Raw genomic sequence first — 18,733 nt, 5'->3', positions numbered from 1 at the left:
AAAAACCATACTTGCAAAATTAACTTTTTCAAAAAAAAAACTTTTTCTTTCGTTGTCAAGAAACTAAATTGTCCACATTTGGGTCATTTATTTAACAAGACAAAGGCCACAACAACACAGAAGAGAAGCCTGTCCAAAACAGTCACATATTCAGGAAAACTAAAGCAGAAGACATGTGACCTAGGATGGTTTAAAAAATAGATCATCAGCAGGATCTCTATCTTTAAAGGAGTGTTATAGAGTGACAAAAATCCTCACTGACTCTCAAGGAGACCACACAAAACAGAACAGCATAACCAAATACCACTCACTCAAGCTTATTAGGAGTGATAGATGAAAAATATATACAATTATAATCACTATGACCAAGATACTTAACATCCCAGAACCAATACTTAACTGAACAAGCAGCCAGTGCTTATTCTCAGACTTCAAGGACTTAGGCTTTCTGTAAGAACCTTAATATTTTATAAATAAAACCTAATTTTACTAAATCAGTTTAGAATGAATTATGAGTGCTTTTAAGAGTTTGCAAAGATAATTATTTTACAATTGGGAAGTGTGTCACATTCACAAATATATTTGTCCTGAACATGCCATAAACATAGATTAAAAATGGAAATGTGAGACCAAGTCTAAATTAAAGAGCTGCGGTAACCTAGTAGTACGCTAACGCTCCTTCTAATAGTCTTGGCACAGGGTCCAGGCACGGTCGGCTCGCCGCTGGGGGCGGCTTTCTTGGCTGTGAAGGCAGATCATGCCCTCTGTCACTCATGGGGAGTAGTTCTGCCCAACTGTCTCTTCTCGACAACTTTATCATCAATCTCTTTATTAACAGCTCCACTGCAGTCAGAAAACGCAAACAAGGACCAGTTTTCATGCCAGATTTCTGGAAATCACATAGCACCAGGCACCACACAGTGTGAAAGTTTGTAAGGAGGGTGTTGTGCCAAGAGAAAGACAGCATCCACAGGGAATAAGCACAAAGTTGGGATATTCTACATTATTATATTAAAATACATCTACCCACTTTCTTATGTCTAAAATCCTGAAAACCACCTACTCAACATCCACGTTTGTGTACAGGGACTGAAATGGGGCACAGTAGTGATACAAGAGCACTTTACTTCCCACAGATAACTTTGTTATTCTGCCTTTCCATAAAATTGATAACCCCTTATATATCATGATTAGAAAACATACAGGGCTGAGGCAAATGTCTGCAATGACCTGAATGAAACTCATAAAACTGACATTTTTGAACTTAAAATACATATTTTGGGACTGAAATCTGTTGAATCAAAAAAATAGCTTTAATTAATGGAAGCGTTCCTAAACAGCTTATTTGTAGAGACTTTATATATACATTTTTTAATTTGGGTCATAATCACATGACTAATATGAAATTTAAAACACCCAAGTTAACTATAAACTGAGTATAATGTTTGGTAGTTCTAAATATTGAAATGCATGGTACTTAGATTAGTGATACTTCATCACTGGAACTATTAATTATACCACTCAGCCCATGACTTAACAGATCAGGATTTACCTTTAATTCCCTTTTGATCTGTTTTATATTTCAATCTATTGACACAATTGTTTGAAAAATATTCTACATCTATAAGTAAAACAAATTTTTGTTTTTAAGATTCTGATACAACTGAATTTATACTGTCCTAAATAATGCATTTTGCTATAGTGTGTCTTAGGTAAACTGTCTTAGGGCTGTGATGTCTGTGCTCAGGTGGAAAAGGACCTGAGTGTTAAGTTCAAGGCCAGGGTCAATCAGCTCTGGGGCTTCTAGAACTGTTTATTCTGTAAAGTTGAAACAAAACCAACAAACTCTATCCCTGGTCAATTCTGGGACCCATTAAGGACTTTGAAAGATTTAACATAAATCCATTCTTCCCACTAAAAAATAAAAATAACACGTGTAAACAAAAACTCTAAGCTGGGTGGCAAGGAGAAAACTATTTTTGATAAGGCATTATCTTGTACCTTGGGAATATCATAGTAAAAACTACAAAGCTTTGACTGGAGCACACACACCAACTGTTCTGTTCTTCATTTCACCTATTAGTGAAATCTGAAGAGATCCGAAACAGGAAAAAAGTGACTGCATGGCCTTATTTACATTATTGTAAAGTAAGATTATTTTCAACATCAACATTTTAAGTATTAGGTGGCTAAACTCGATAAACTAAACAAAACTGTGCCCATTGTAAATGTGGTTTGCAGCTATCTGAAAACATGAAGCATTTAAAAAGATGACCAAAGTACAATTACAGTCACAACCTATCACACAAATGTGAGCTTTCTGAAACAGGAACCTGTGCACAACCGCAACTCTACCCTTTCAAGCAAAGTCCTGTGAAGTGAGACAGGACTGGGAAAGGAACAATGTTACTTAAAATTCCATCCTGTTCAGCAAATGTGTATGGTTTGATCAGCTGCAATGAATTTCCCAGAACACTAAGACAAAAGCATGTCTCTAACGAAGAAAAGCTGAAGTTGAAATGACTTTCTAAGTATTTGAAATCATTTCTAGAATTAAGTACATACAATCACTTCTGCAATACATGGCTCAGAACTACTGACGCCATCGTTCTTGGTGCCAAAACCTACATAAAATGTCACAAGAATTTTCAAACTGACAAGTATGGAGTAAGGATGAATAAATTGATTTTACAAATGAGAAACATATTACACATAATTAAACAGACCACTTGTCTCTCTCTGACTGAAGGTCATGTTTATTACAGAACACACAATTCCGCCCCCTCCACCCCAAGTTCAGGTCTGCAATTGAGACAGCACCCATGTGTGATTTTGGTTTGAAGAAAAGCTAACAGAAAAGAAATAAAGTGGAGAATTTTTTTTAAAAAAGCAAAACATACAATTCAGGGTAAAAGGCAATTAATTTTCCTTGTACTATTCTTTTATTTTAAAATAGGCCAAAGTATATCCAAAGGACTGTTCAATGCCTTTTTAGGTAAACAGTTTATCTTTCTGCTTAAGTGCACTGAAGCGCACGAACAGTTAATATTTCCAGGGCTTGGTCTACAAGTTTGTGTATATTAATGATTTATCCTTTTATATATCAATTACTACTTGGAGCTGCTGATCATTTATTGCCACCTTGAGTGCAGCCAGAATTAATACTATGCAGAGCTCTAAAACATTTTTCTGTGTGGAGAAAAAAAACAGAGGTATTAATTAGAAAAATACACACTTTACTCCAGAATATACCCAGAACCACAAAACACATTTTCAATTATCATTTTACTAATTCAGCAAGATGCATGAAATGTCAAAAGGCTATGTGGTGACAAAACTCCCAAGGTTGCGATATCCAGTTCCCCGTTGGCGTCTTATCACAGTAGGTGTGGTAAGCTCTATTCTGCAGGTGTTAACAATGGAGTCAAGGGTTTTTAACAGGTTTCTCTTTTACTGAATAGTCCCAAAAGTTAAATGTTCCTTGATAAAAGGTTATTCCACACTGCAATCATATTTAATTTTTACATATAGTAAAGGTATTAGAATCTGGAGTTTCAGGGACGAAAATATGCACAACTGCACATCCCTTGAAATAATTAAACGTAAGAATGTCAATCCCTCCACCCAAAGCACCTAAGATAACCATACCCAAAAGCTGACCACCACATGCACACAAAGCTCATTCCTAATCCGTAAATTATGTATGCCTTGTTGACCATTTAAAGATTTAAGAAAAGTAGAATCTGATCTGCGTTTAATAAAATGAGAAATGCAGGATCCTAAATTCACTGAAAAACAACAGTGCCACCTGCTGACATTAGAGATAAAGCACCAAATGCTTTGAAAACCACCAGCTTTGAAAGGAAGCACAGCAGCAGTACGTACGCTGCTATCTACATGGAATAAATACAAAGAAAAGAGACGGTGTCTATACAAACAGAGCAAGTATTCTGGAGGATGGGTCAGCTGAAAATTAATTATCAGGTACTATATTCATGTTTTCCTCCCTAATGATCAATTATATGAAAAACAAATACCTGATTATGTGAGGTATCAATTATTATTATTAGGCTGCTACTAATGGCAAAAATTAATCAGATATAGAGCTTTCCTGAAAGTAACAAAAGTAAATTCTTCAGCAAATCTTCACTTAGAGCTATACTATAACTTACAAGTAGCAATAATGGTATCACTGGGAAAAAAAAAAAAAGTCAGTCAAAAGAAACCAGCCAACTGTGGGATTGTGCTGTTTTTTTTTTTTTTTATTGTGTTTTCAATGGAGAAATACATCATCTGTTTACAAAATAGCTCTTGAAAAATACAAGGAGTACAGATACTATAAAACAAAGCAAACTCCAGTCATGAGACACTACGTACATCATGCGAAAGCAACAGTCTGATCTCCAGGTTATGAAAACTAGAATTAAAAAGTCACTACACAGAAAAGGTCCAAGTTCCCAGCTTGGCAAAACTTGGGTGCAGTTACATGAAACGTTTAATAAACTGAATTCTTTTTCCCCAATGTGTAAACAAAATGACAAGACTAAATCTGTGCCTGGCAATTTCGATCTAACTCTGAAGCTACACAAAACACACAGACACCTTGTAGACTTCACCTGTTAGTCTGATCATCTTATCTTCTTAGGTGGTGGGAGGAAGGGCAAGGTGACTGTGCAGAGCAAAGATGTGGGAAGTAGAAATACTGTATACTAGACATTACAAAGTATGGTGAAAAGAAAGCCTCAATTAATGCATAGCCTAAGGGGGAAAAGACTAGACTCCAACTTTGGAAAATTAATTTAGAGGGAACGGGGAAGAGTTTAAGTAATTGCAGTTTAGCATGAAAAATGCACATGTGACAGAATGGAGCACAATGGAGGATTCATAAAACATGCTCACCAGAAAAATGTTAGGTTTACTTTGTCCAGATTAAGAAAGAATAAGTTTATCAACATCTGGCTTCCTCATATATTTGTAAAGATGAATGCTCTGCTGCTTAATTATGAGGAATTATTTACTGATAGGATAAAACAAAATGGAAAAAGGAGTAGAGAGCTGACTAGATGTCAAGTGCTTGCTAGAAATGATTTTTAAATGTTTCTACATGTAAAATTTACTGACAAGTTTTGGTCAACCATGTAAAAATAAAAATTAGTTTAAAATTCTTGGAGAAAATGTGTTTTTGCCCACATTTAATATTGAAAATCAACTCTGCTATAGACAGGAGTTCTGTGGAGTGTACAAAATTCCTCATATTTAGAGATCAAACGGCCATCCAAGATAGATGTCATGTTTCACAGGCATTATTTTTAGTCACCCTAAAGTTTCAGCCATGGGACCAAAATTTAGTGTTCTGTGCCATATAGCCACAGAGTCACTGGTTACACATCATGGCTTAAGAAAATACTGGCATTTTGTTTTTTTTATGCAAGAAGTCCTACCTTACACATACAAGCAAAAAGGGTCGGGGGAGGGAAGAAGAGGGAGGGAGCAAAAAGCTTGGTTTCAAAGACAACAGATTGAAGGCAAAAGAATATGGAGCTTTAACAAGCTCAAAGAAAAATATTCGCTGGCTGATCGCTGATTTGTATGCACTCTAAACAATTCTATAAATAAAAACCAATATCATTTCTTAATCATGACCCCATCAAAACGAAGTATTTCCTAATTTTTCTTTCAATGTCAAATATATACCCTAGTGTTGACATTTCATTTTTAAAGGTTACAGCTACCTCAGAGGGACTGACCTAGATGTACTCTTATCCTTTCTCTGAAGCATAACAGTACATCACTGCGCAACGGCATCCAATTTGAAGACTAATGGTAAAGGAAATTCTTCAGGAAAAAATGAAAATCCATCAAGCTGAAAATCTAAAATTATTTCTACTTTCTAATAATAATAAAAAATACATAAAAGTGCATCATCAGAATAAAGAATTCTTATGCCAGTTTGTATTGCAAATTTTCCAAACAATGCAGCAAACATAAGCCCAGTCCAGATGTCGATTATGAATACAAACAGAGCTGGAGGTTTTTTTTTTTTTAAAGGCAGTAATTTTTTGAAATAGTTAATGCAACTGTTGCTAACACAATAATAATAGTACTCCTGGCTTCACATACTAACCTGGACTTCCGATCAAGTGCTGATTAGCCCAGTAAGGGAGGTCACAAAAAAACCCTCAATCCACTTTCAGTCATGTCTAGTCTTGTACCCTCCGTTCTCCTTTTTTAGCATTTGAAGACAACAGGTTGAGTTGGCAGACATTGTTTCTGGACCCCTGAGGTTGTTTTTACCGATTCAATCTCAGTTTTATTGAATTCTTGATAACAGGAATAGGGTTTGCAGGGAGAGCAGGGATATCAGAAAGGTCTGTACTGGATGTTTTCTGAGAATAAAAGCAAAGAACACAACATTGTTCAAAGTACTGTAACTTATCAATGGGATTGATTTTTCACTGCTTTACTTCCTAAGAAATGGAGAGGGCCTTCTCATAAGAATTAAAATCTTAAAAACACTCTAAAATGTTGTTAAAATGGAGCACACCAAAAAATGACTATTACTACAGAATTGTTTTAACACTTGTAGAAATTTTCAAATAAGGAGCAATATTTTGATAACATTTTAAGCAATATACAAAAACTAAGTAAATTCAAAAACAACTTAATAAACACAGTCTTCCAAACAATAACCTATCATACACTTATTAAGTTCATGTTCAGTTAGAGCACTAATAGTCATATTAACTGGCACTGGAGCACCACCATGTGGGAGAATACTTAAAGTTCACTTTACACACAGGAGCAGCAGTAGCAGTTAACAGTGAATGTATTATTTTCTGACACTGTCAATTAAAATTTAAATCTACACAACTGAGCAACAATTTGATTTATTCAAAATTTAGGGTGGCTTTATTATGTTAAAAACAATTACTCACAAAGCCTTTTTAACAACAAAAAAAAAAACAAGATGGCATTTTTAATTGTTTAATTATGGAAAATTCCAAACATACACAGAAGTAGAGCCTTATATCATGAATGCCCATGTATTCATTACCGACTTCAAAGCCAATCCACTGTTCTCCCACCTTTACTCCCAGATTATTCTGAAGCAAATCCCAGAGATCCTATCATTTCATCTGTAAATATTTCAAGTTAATCTCAAAGATTCATTGTTAGACACAGTCACAATATTAATACCTCCCTTCTATCACCAAATAAAGATAAAAAAATTTTTTTAATCCACATAACTTTTTATATTATATATATAACTTGGTGATTTTTCTCTCAATGGTGCTAGGGATCTTTTCATTAGAAAGAAAATTCTAATTCCTTATAAAAACATCTAAAAGGCAAACACCCAAGGGTATGAATCACTAGAGGGATGAAGTCAACAAAACAAACTATGAAAATAGTTCCCTAGAGATTAATGTGGCTAACCAAAAGGCATGCAGTCACAATCACAAAACTGAATCTTGATAAATAAGTTTGTGTATCAGTATCAAGTACAACACTTCCTAATGTTGGAATTACTCCACTCCACCCCACAAAATTTTTATTTAGCTAAAGGTTATGAAAATAAAACATTTCAGAAAGTAATCATAGCATTTATATCAAGAGGAACTACGAAGGTTAACAGCCAGCAAAAACTCATCTTAAAACTCTCACGCTGAGATAACTGAGCCACAAAGCAGCACAGCCCGACTGTCCTGCCAGTCCCGCGCCGCTGGGCAGCAGCTTTGTGGAGGTGAGCCAGTTTAACGTCTACTTAGAGCACGTATTTACTTGATGTCAGAGCCTGACCTAGACTTTGGAGTATTTTCAGTTTGAAAGGATTCGAGAAGAAAACAATTATTTCACAAACAAAATGAAGGTTCACAAATTAATGAAAAGAGTCCAAGTGTCTACTGTACGCAAGGGACTGTCCACAGTAGAATTTCTAGGACAAATGAAAAAACAGCTTTAAAGAACTATGGGTTACACTAAATAAATAACTGAAAAGCAGAAGTGAAAAGTGAAGCAGAAACACATTTTGAAAATAAAACATTTTAAAAGCAATCTATGAAGAAGGATTTTAAGTTCTAATTTAAAGTTCACTCTCTGACTTATAACAAAACCTCCAGGTGAAGACTGCATATTGTGCAGTGAGGATTTAAATGATCCGCAATGTCAAATAATATAAAAAGGGGATGAGTCAGCATCCTGACTGTGCAAAACAACGTTTCATCACAACCAGTGCTCCACCTCTGAATACTATAAATATATTTGTAGGTGAGCACTTACTTTCAAAAAGATAAATAAACTTCTGATGTACTCACTTTAATTAATTATACGACACTAATCTTAACAACATTTATAAAATTCCCCTTGCTTTTTGCACTTAGTACCTGAGAGGCCAACAGAGAAGTCGCTGTCTGAATGGTTTCTGATTGAGTTGTACTTGTCTCTGTATCAAGTTGTTCCTGTGAGACAAAGAGGACGGGGGAGGAAAGAGACTTAAAAAAATGATAAAAAAAACATAACTGGGTTTGGTGGTTAATAAAAAAGACAAATTGGAAGACAGGAGGGATCAAGAGAAAGATGTGACTACATTACAAAACCATCTATCACATCAAATGGTTAATCATCAAAAGAAAAAAAAAAACCTCGTAGGTTATTTAACCATTTCAGATAACACATGAATTTCTATTTGCCTACTTAAACTTTATAAGGCATGGTCAAAATTTCTCATGACTTTCCAACTAACTTCAACTTGGACATTTTAAACAAGCACTAATTAAAGACACATATATGCATATTATGAAATGTTGCCCGGACAATAATTAACAGAGTATAAACCCAAGCTCAGGTTAAGCTATGTGAAAAAAAAAAAAAAAAAAAAAAACCAATTCAGTATTATTAAATTACCGAGAAGCACAAAAACTGTTCTCAGGCCTTTAATTAAAAGAAGAAAATGTCTCTAAAACAGTCCTCCTTCCTTTTGGTTTCTATTCCCCTTCTAGATAACCAATGCACTAATTCTACTCTGAAAATCACCAGAAAATACAGGGTGAACTGTGTCATTCCACTGCCCTAGCCTTTTTCAAAGCAGTGCACAAAAAATAACAGAGATACGTACACTTAAGTGAAAATAAACATACAAAAATGTGAATTTCTATAAAATATATACAATAATAAAACTACAAAATACCAAATTTCTCCTATGACACTGGAAACGGTAAATAGTGTAGTAGCAATGGAGGAGTGCAGTCTCTCTAAAGCATACCTTAGCAACACATATCAACTTTTAAAAACACCTGTTTGTCCCAGTAATTGCTCTTTCATTAATTTATCCTAATAAAACAAACATAAATGGATGGTAGGTATTTAGCTACAGTCAACACTGTAGCAAAGGGCAATTTCCCTTTTTTAACAGAAATAATTGCTAATAGGCAACTAGTTGAATAAAATAGGGTTTAACAGCCTTAAAATAGCATTCAATGCAGCTATAAATAATATCTACAGATGACTCAATGGCATAACTATTTTTCTTGCTTTACAGAGTGAGTAAAGATTTGAAAGCAGAAGGCACTGGTATATGTAGGCACAAACAAAACCTATAGACACCAAAATAATATTTGCTAACCTATCGATCTAGATAATTTGCGGGTAAGGAGGAAGATTTGCAATTTTTCTACAAGGAGAATAAAGTTAAAAGCCTTCAGTACGCTTCAATTTCTGAAAAAAATTATATTCAAAATCTAATACTTGGCTACACCAATCTTTCCCATCCCGTCTACCTTGATTCAAGCCCCCTGCACCCCAGGTTCTAGCCAGAGCTGTGTGCCAAAAACCGGCTCTGTAAATATACCACACTCTCACCTCAAGAGTGAGATGACCTTCTCATCTTACACTACCCCAAACCCTATGAATCCTTCAAGGATCACTCCAAATACTCTGTTCTCCCTTCTGTGATGTCTTTATTATTTCTGTAGTCTTGCCTCTCATCACCATCAACTGCTTTCATTTTAATGTAATCAACCACATCTATCTCTTATCTTCTCTACTTAAATACAAATTCCATTACAGGCAGGAACATCTCACTATGCTATTCCATTTAGTGCCCACCAGATACCCCCACCTCTAGGAGGACTTCATATACTTGAGAAATTCAATTTCAATGCCATAAATGAGTATTAAAAAGGAACAAACACACCTCTGAACACAATACTGAAAACAACCTAAAACCTGTAGAACAAAATGCAGCGCAGTGCTCTAAAGACATTCCCATCATACCTTCTGGACTAGTAACTGAACATGAATTCTGAGGCTAAATTAGTATACCTTTGTTTCTGTTTTATCATGTCCACTCAAAGCAAGACAGTTAGCATCTTCACTTGTTTCATCCTGTTTTTAAAAAAAAAAAGCTTTATTCTCTAAAACGAAAATTTAGATTGCTTTTTGCCAATGATTTATAAAAATTTTTAAAGTATAAAATAATTAACCTGTAAGATCAAGTATGTCCTTAAAATAGATTGCTGGTTTGCTTAAATTTTTTTTTTCATGTTAACAGATTCGGCTTTAAAAAGCACATGAGGAACACTGTCATTGTTAATCAGTCATCGACAGAAGTATATTCCCCAAACTATGGAGTTCATAGAATACTTTTTTGTAAGGAAGAGAAAAAAAGAGCTCATTGATCAAACATAGGAACTTGGAATACTATCACCTCCTTTTTGGGAGATTCATATATATTAGTACATAAAAGGTTCTGAGAAGCTATAGGAAGACTGTCTCTTTTTAATTTTCCCAAACTTAATTTAACCACAGAATCCCCTTGGCTTAGTGTTTAACAACCTGGAGGAAGCCTGAAAAATGTTCTCAGGTCTTTCTTTCCTCCCTAATTTATTATAATTCTATTTAAAACAAACAACTTATTTTTGGTAAAGAGGAGAAATGAGAAACCAAAAATGGCTGTATTTTCTCATTCCCGTAGTGAGTGACTTGGAATAAACATCACTTTCCTAAGAAAAACAATTTTGACCCTAACTTCTCTGCGCTCCTTACTAGGCAGAACTAAAATTTACTTGTAAATGTGGCTTTAAAACAAGACATAAGAAACACAGCTAACTTACAGAGCAGAAAAGATTTAACACCAGTATCAACCAATTCCCTTAAGGACTTTTATTTGTACACTGCAAACATACAAACTTAAAAAATAGTAACTTAAGTCACAACTGGGCAAATTTCAATACTGACTGGCTATGTGACACTATAGAATTATTATTACTATCAGTAAATATAAGATAGGTGTATACATATATATGTATACATACATATACATAAACATTATCAGTATATTTACCAATATAAAATCACACAAATATTTATGATTGAAACGACATGCTTGGGATTTGCTTCATAACAATGGGCAAGAGAGTAGATTTGTAGATGAAACGAGACTGGCCCTGAGTTGTTAACTGTTAACACTTGAGTGACATAAACATAACTTGTTCATTACAATTTCGTATATGTTTGAAATTTTCCATAACTTAAAAATTATATATATACATATCTACACACATATATATACACATACAGAAAGAACAGCATTTAGCCATAGAATTCAGGTGATAAGGCAAACCTTTTCTATATTTATTTTACATTTCTACCAAAAAGATTTAGCATATGATAAAAATTAAGCAAAAAGTAAAACTAAACTACCTGACGATACCTAACATATCTGTACACATGTTAGTACATCACTGAGTAAGCCAGTGTTTGTTTCTGGTTTACTCAAACCTCTAATACTAAGTACTCATTAACAAATAACGAAGCACCTAGTAGGAGACCTTCAAAATCAAAGCATCTGTAACAGACTTTTTCACCTTTAGCACCATGACATTTAGGCCTGAGTTCTAATCCTTACTCTGACTTTCATTAGTGTTATAAATGGGAAGGTTATTGAACCTCAAGTTCCTCTTTTGGGAAAGGAGATCAGTCTATGAGAAAACCTAAAATTCTAAGATCCATTCATTATCTTAAAATTCTACTTCTGTTAGTCAACTCCACGAAGCTGTCCTAAGTAAGATGCAAACTGTGAGAAAATACATAAAACAAAAAATTATACGGAGGAGAGGGCAGCAATGAACCTGTATTTTTATTTATTTTTTTTGAACCTGTATTTTTAAAGATACTTAAGAAAAATCAATTAAGGATCTTACAGAGTTTAATAAACAAAAACTACTAAAAAAATCAACGACACAATCATGGGCATTTGAGTACTCACTAGATATCTGACTGCTCATTTTTTTTAAGGTGGGCTTTTTTTCCTTATATTTCTTTCCTGTAATTATTACCTTTTAGATACATGATTTTAAAAATACTAATGAAATAATGTGACTGAAGCCTGAATTTTGCATCTAAATAATCCAAGTACAGCAGAAATGGAAAGCAAAAAGAATTAAGGGTACAGGGACTGGCTGAATTCACTTGAAATTGCATGATGGGTACTCTTGTATATATTTGAATTTTTATTTAAAAATTAAATGATCTCATGTGCATATTTAAATTTTTCTGTATGACGTTAAAAAATTCTATATTCCTATTGCCTCTCTGAACTAGACATGAAACAAGAGTATTTCCTACCAAGGTAAGCACAAATGAAATTTTAAGTATTGTGCTGATACATATTTTGGAACTCTCACAGGGAAAGGAATTAGGCCATTAACATGAAGCAACAGAATGATAGGTATCTAGAGTTATGCTTACGTATACCTTACAGGCAAAAAGAAACATGAATTGTGAAATGCTCTGACAACTCCAAACAAGCATCACTAGACAGAAAGTGGTATTACATCAAAACTATATTCTTAGGTTGCTGCACAACAGTATCATGTAGAACTGGGGTCTTTAATAAAAACATTAGTAGGTCTAATTCTTGGAGAGTCTGATTCCGTGTATTTGGAGGAAGCCCTAAAATCTGTATTTTAAAAAGCAAAATCAAAACAACAAAATCTAAAAAACTGAGGCTGAAAATCAACTTGCCTTGAGATATTACAGAGACAGATGTGTTTCAGAATACATGGTACAAAACATGATATACTATACCCATTTTTCATTCTCATTTAGCATCGTCAGAGTGACAAAATTCATTAAATTATTCATATTTAGTTAACAGTGACTGTTTCCAAAAAATCTAAACCAAAAGGGTTCAGATTAAGCTTGGAATAACAATAATAATCTTTCACCATTAAAAATCAAATCACTATATAAGACCCCTCCTTTCTTGCCACCATTCTAAAGAAACTTTCACGTTGAGGAGGTTCGTAAATAACAAGTTATCAGCCAAAAATCTTCACAAAACTGTTGTCTTGGGCTGTCATCTCTGGGACAATGGTGAATGCCTCATTTAACAGGAAAACACAGTAAGAGTGATTCCAGGAAACAATGAAAGTGTGTTACAAGGCTACTTCTATTTTAAGATAAACACCAAAATCAATGTACACTTTTAACAGTTTTCCTAAAACTGAGACTTTGATGAGGTAAACCAACCACTGTGAAAAATGGAAGTACTATTAGAAAATTTCCTAAAGGGCTGGAGGATATAATCACAATCATTCAAGGTACCAAAACTAATCTGATGTGGCAACTTATGGCCAGGCGTTCAGTAAGAATTCCCTGAGAACCTCTCAGTGACCCTTTGATACCAAGTACAGTGCAGAAGCTCCAAAACTCCACTTGGAATACAGAGTACAGAAGCAGAAAACTGTCTGCAAAGGGACTACTGAAGAACTGGCACCTGTGAAAGACGCAACTATGAGAGAGCAATACGTGAAGATGACATGCAAACCCATGCTAAGGCGTGTTACAGCCTAGACATGGCACAGAAACTTAAACAAGAAACACAGCTGTATGAAAGAGTGAGCTACTGAAAAGAGCGGCAAAGGGTAAAAGAGCAAACCGCAGCACTGAAGCACTATCTAAAACGATCTAAGAGCTGTCCTCCTTACTGCTCCTCAATTTGGGCTCACAAGGTTTTCTTCCACTGGATATCAAAACGGGCCAGGTGGTTATTCTCAAGACTGACTAAATATAGATACCTCTTCTGTTTTGGTTTTCTTGGGGCTCTCTTCTTTATGAGGTGAGGATGTCCTCTTGACTCCTACTATAGGATTAGGTATCTTTGCTGCTGCATTTCCTGAAGGTCTCGGTGATGGGTTTACCAGACGTGTTGAGGAAACAACTCTGGAGACCGTAGGCTTTGGTGGTGATGAAATGGCTGGTTGTGCGGCAGTTTGAGGAATGCTTTCACTCGATGTACCTAAGTAGTAAGTATATAAATACATAAGCGCTAAATTACAGAACACCAAGTTACAAGTTTTTTAACTCTACAGGGAAATAAAAACAATGGTATTAAAAAACTAAATTCAAACTACATAACAAACAAAGCCATTTTTCAAAATGAAGGCTAAAACCAAATATAATGTAAGTATTTCCTTATCTGGCATCTCCTTACCCCCTGAGCTTTCACTGGAATTTACTTGTGGCACAGAAACTTCAGTAGCCTGTATGTTGGTCACAGATGCTGCTGTTACAGCTGGAGCAGGACTGTTTCTGCTAAAAATGGGGAACAAAAATTAAAAAGTGAAAAAGAGCAAAGAGATATATAAAACTCAGTAACAAAATCTAATATGTGAAGTTATTTTTAAAGTAAATGATTGATTCTTTCGTTTTATTTCTCATACATATGTATACATCAGTAACTAACAAAATATAATCAACAATCAAAAGCACAGAAACATTTTAAAACAGTGCTGCTCAACAGAATTTTTGTAGCTATGATCTATATCTACCCTAACCAGTATGGTAACCACTATACACAGGTAGCTACTCTGCATGTGAAATACAGCTAATGGGAAACAGAATGTTTGATTTCATTTAACATTAATTAAACTGGCACATATAGCCAATGACTACCATATTAGAAGAGCTAAAAAAAAGATCTGTTCTTGTTTGATTTAGGGTAACTGACTTAAATGATTTGGGGTATAAAAAAATACCATCAAAAGCTGTAAAACAAGAAAATGGTCTGAGAAATAAGATTCGACGTGCAAAACCTAAGGGTTCATGAAATCCTAAAAGGCCATCCAGTGGCCCAGATAAAACAACAAATGATCTCAAAACCCAATCTCTCCTCCAGTGTTCCGGATCCCACTCACCCTTTGTCTCAGGAAACTCAAATCACCCCTCCTTCATTCTCCTATCTCTAACTTTTCTCTCTCAAGTAAACCCTGTATCTCCTGTTACTCACTCTCCCTCCACTATAACTTACACTCTCCAATTGCTGAACACCATGTCAAGGTGGGCAAAACTAGAGGACCTGGGTTTCTGATGCTTACAAGACACGCACAAGCAGCGAGAGCAGTCAGCTTATTAAAGTTCTGAGCTCACTGGTACATGGGAGGACATGAGGTCAAGGGAGTGGGTGATGCCACACCCTCAAAGCGAATACAGAGAAGTCATAAAGGACTAAAAGAGAGCCCTGAAAAGGCACAAGCATCTAATGATTAAACAGAAAAGAATAAAAGAGAACCACCACAGATACAAGAGAAAACCTGAAATAGCAAATAAAATAGCAAAGGATAGTACATAGTAAATGGTTGAGCAAAGATCTATTTTACATACATGTGAAAAAACTCAAAGTACACAAAGGTTTTTATACAACTTCCAAAATTCTTATTAAAATTTTTGCTTCTTCACTCAAAAAACAACAAAAAAACCCCAGATGAAACCATTAAAAATACGAATCTGGAAGTTAATGCTATACAAATGCAGAATTGCTTTAAAACTGCAAGATTTAAGGACCAGGCTGATGCCCAAAGACTTCAGATTATGTATGAATGGCCTAAAAACACATCACATATTCAAAGCCAAAGAGAAGAAAACTAAATCCCCGTCATCTACTGCACCTTGGCATTTTCTGCTTCATGCTAATCCAAAGATTCATCCCAACCTGCATCTTTGCCGCTGGCTATTATTTCACAATATACCTTAACAACTCAATTTTTAAAACTGCTCTTTTCAAAAAACAATATATATAACATGCATTTAGAAGAGTGTTCCTGGTTTAAGTACCAACTCACTAAACAAATGATCAATGTAACCATCACAATTTAAAATACCAGCAGCGCCCCCCAAATCTACAATAAACAGCTCCCTTTGAAAATACAGTAGTATATCCATTAAAAAAAATCAGCGATGATACACTATGAAGATTTACAGAAGTTAAAACATAAATATGGCTTTTTCGTTCTAATTTTTGCCACCACAGCCATGTTTTTTCTTCAAGATAAAAATGTTTAGCTGCTTTGTGATGCTCAGTCATGTCTGACTCTTTGCAACCCCATGGACTATACAGCCCCTGGAATTCTCCAGGCCTGAATACTGGAGTGGGCAGCCATTCCCTTCTCCAAGGGGATCTTCCCAACCCAGGGATCGAACCCAGGTCTCCCGTGTTGCAGGCAGAGTCTTTACCAGCTGAACCTAGAGGGAAGCCCAAAAATACTGGAGTGGGCAGCCGTTCCCTTTTCCAAGGGGATCTTCCCAATCCAGGAATTGAACCAGGGTCTCCTGCATTGCAGGGGGATTCTTTACCAACTGGGCTATCAGGGAAGCTGCTTTACATGCTCTTGAAGAGACAATTCTTCAAAAGAAATTTCCACTTAAAAAAGCCCACATAAATCTTCTCTGGAAGATCGCCAGTATTTTCAGATATTTACCCCCTGCTACGTAGGTGATTAAGCATCTCCAGGACAGAAATGCGACTGCGTCCCTCTTTGTGGTTCTCCTTAGCACACCATGTAGTTCACCACAGGCAGTAGGTATTTCAACTTAAGAAACTGGTTATTCAAACAGCCACTCCACTTCCCTTCCCTTTGTCCTTACCCCTGAGAGCTGCCAGAACTGTTCAACGGACTGGTCTTCATAGCACTAGTAGGTGAAGGCACAGACATGCTGTTGTCACTGTCCATAGACAAGTCGAGGCTGCTGTCATTCAGAGGTGTCAACTTGACGCCTTCTGTTGAATGCTGCAATTAATACAGTATTTAGTCAATTATACCTTTATGTTATCCAGATCTCTGAAACATGAACATCCTTTAAAATGACTTCTACTGAAAAGCACAAATCAATAAGGTTAGGATAACCAGAAGTGTCATGCCAAAATATAAAAGGCAGATTTGGGACACATACTTTCTGACTTCTTGGGGTCCTCAATTTAACTACAGTTCCTCGGGGGGTGGGGGGTGGGGGAGGAATGATATATTAAACATACAAACCATGTAAGACACACCTCAAATTAAAAAGCACTTTAAATAAGATGCACCTAACTTAAGTCAGAGGACTATAAACACACACACACTTCAACAGTAAAAGATGATAGCAACAATGAGTATCTCTGGCTAGTGGGGTTAGAAGTAATTTTTCGTTTGCAGAGTTCAAATTGTTCTACAACAAAGATAAAAAATGTGTTGATTAAAAAAAAAAAAAATCATCAAGTAGTACAATTCAGTGCCTATTCCTAGTTATTTGTATGAACCTCTCTGAAAAGCAAGAGATTGCCAAAGCTCTATCTGCAGCTTAGGATTTTAACGGTATATTTAATAGTATAAACTATCCTGTTAAAATAAAACCAAAAATAATTTCCTGAAAACTTAATGACCACATGTAAATCCAAATGTTGGTCCTGACTCTTAACAAAGCATTCAAAACAAGTTCTCATTGCAGGAAAACCAAAAGCTAAAAAACTATAAACAGTGCTCTGGGATAAAAGCTGATTTTAGATTAACTTAAAGTGTCTGTTTCTGCAATCAGCACTATTATAACATCAAATTGATTTCTTCATTTTTTTCAGAACACTTTTAGTTTGTGTTCACTCACCTACAGAAACATTTTAATGGAAGTAATTTGCATTATTAAAAAAAACTCATACCCCATACGTATGTGTATGCCTGTGTGTGTGTACAAGGGATGTATACCTACTCCACTTCCCAAATGACAAGATAACCTAATCTTTGAGTGAATGCCTCAGAGATACCACTTGTGAATATAAATCAATACTGACCAAATGGGGAAGATGAGATTTAATCATACTATAGCCATACAAAGAAATACCAACCAGACAGTATTTGTAATATAATCTGGCTAAATGGTCACAAAGTTGAAAGCACCTCAAAAAAGCAGGTCACAAAAGAGCAGGTATCATTAAAAACCTCTTAAAAAGTACATGATCTGGGGTTACATACATGCACTAAGAGTCTAAATAGATATACACTAAAATGTTGAGACAGGTGAAATCGGCAGTGAGACTGTGGTTAAACTCTATTTGATACAATTTTTGGACTAAATAAATGTCTGCTCACTAATGATACATTTTATAACAGAGAAGATTTTATCTAAATACTACCTTAAGTAATAGAATAAAAAATTAATTTACTTTAATTACAAGCTAGTTGTTCCAAATATAACACTGCCATGTAAACAGGAGTTTTAGAAGTCTTTAATCTGAATTAAAGGTTTTAATTCAGTTTTTAATCTGAATTAAAGGTTTTAATTCAGTTTTTAATCTGAATTAAAGGTTCAGGAAAACCTAATTACTTCCTTTATAAATATTTCTATTTCACTAAAATGGCTAAGCATGGAAGAACATAATCTAATTATGCACATTCACTTCTAAAAACGCATAAAATGGTTATAT

The 18,733-nt window shown here is 35.1% G+C and overlaps 1 protein-coding gene across 13 annotated transcripts in view; it reads right to left on the bottom strand.

The window, feature by feature from the left end:
- Positions 1-2,734: 2,734 nt before the first annotated feature.
- The window catches only part of PAPOLA (poly(A) polymerase alpha), a 54,716-nt gene continuing 38,717 nt past the window's right edge, over positions 2,735-18,733 (bottom strand). For 4 of the 13 annotated variants that reach the window (XM_042235459.2, XM_042235458.2, XM_012099023.5 and 1 more), the window contains 6 exons: positions 16,924-17,066; positions 14,495-14,595; positions 14,079-14,299; positions 10,321-10,383; positions 8,385-8,459; positions 4,245-6,386 (listed from right to left, as the gene is read on the bottom strand). In XM_042235459.2, coding sequence (XP_042091393.1) covers positions 6,291-6,386; positions 8,385-8,459; positions 10,321-10,383; positions 14,079-14,299; positions 14,495-14,595; positions 16,924-17,066 — 699 coding nt within the window. In that variant the 3' untranslated portion in view covers positions 4,245-6,290. Of the gene's footprint in view, positions 3,190-4,244; positions 6,387-8,384; positions 8,460-10,320; positions 10,384-14,078; positions 14,300-14,494; positions 14,596-16,923; positions 17,067-18,733 lie in introns of those variants that run through there. The other 9 variants (XR_009597124.1, XR_009597125.1, XR_009597126.1 and 6 more) reach the window with 5 other exon arrangements.

The sequence above is a fragment of the Ovis aries genome, chromosome 18 (assembly GCF_016772045.2).
Source record: "Ovis aries strain OAR_USU_Benz2616 breed Rambouillet chromosome 18, ARS-UI_Ramb_v3.0, whole genome shotgun sequence".
NCBI classification, from domain to species: domain Eukaryota; kingdom Metazoa; phylum Chordata; class Mammalia; order Artiodactyla; family Bovidae; genus Ovis; species Ovis aries.
This window is presented reverse-complemented; position numbering and strand designations above follow the sequence as displayed.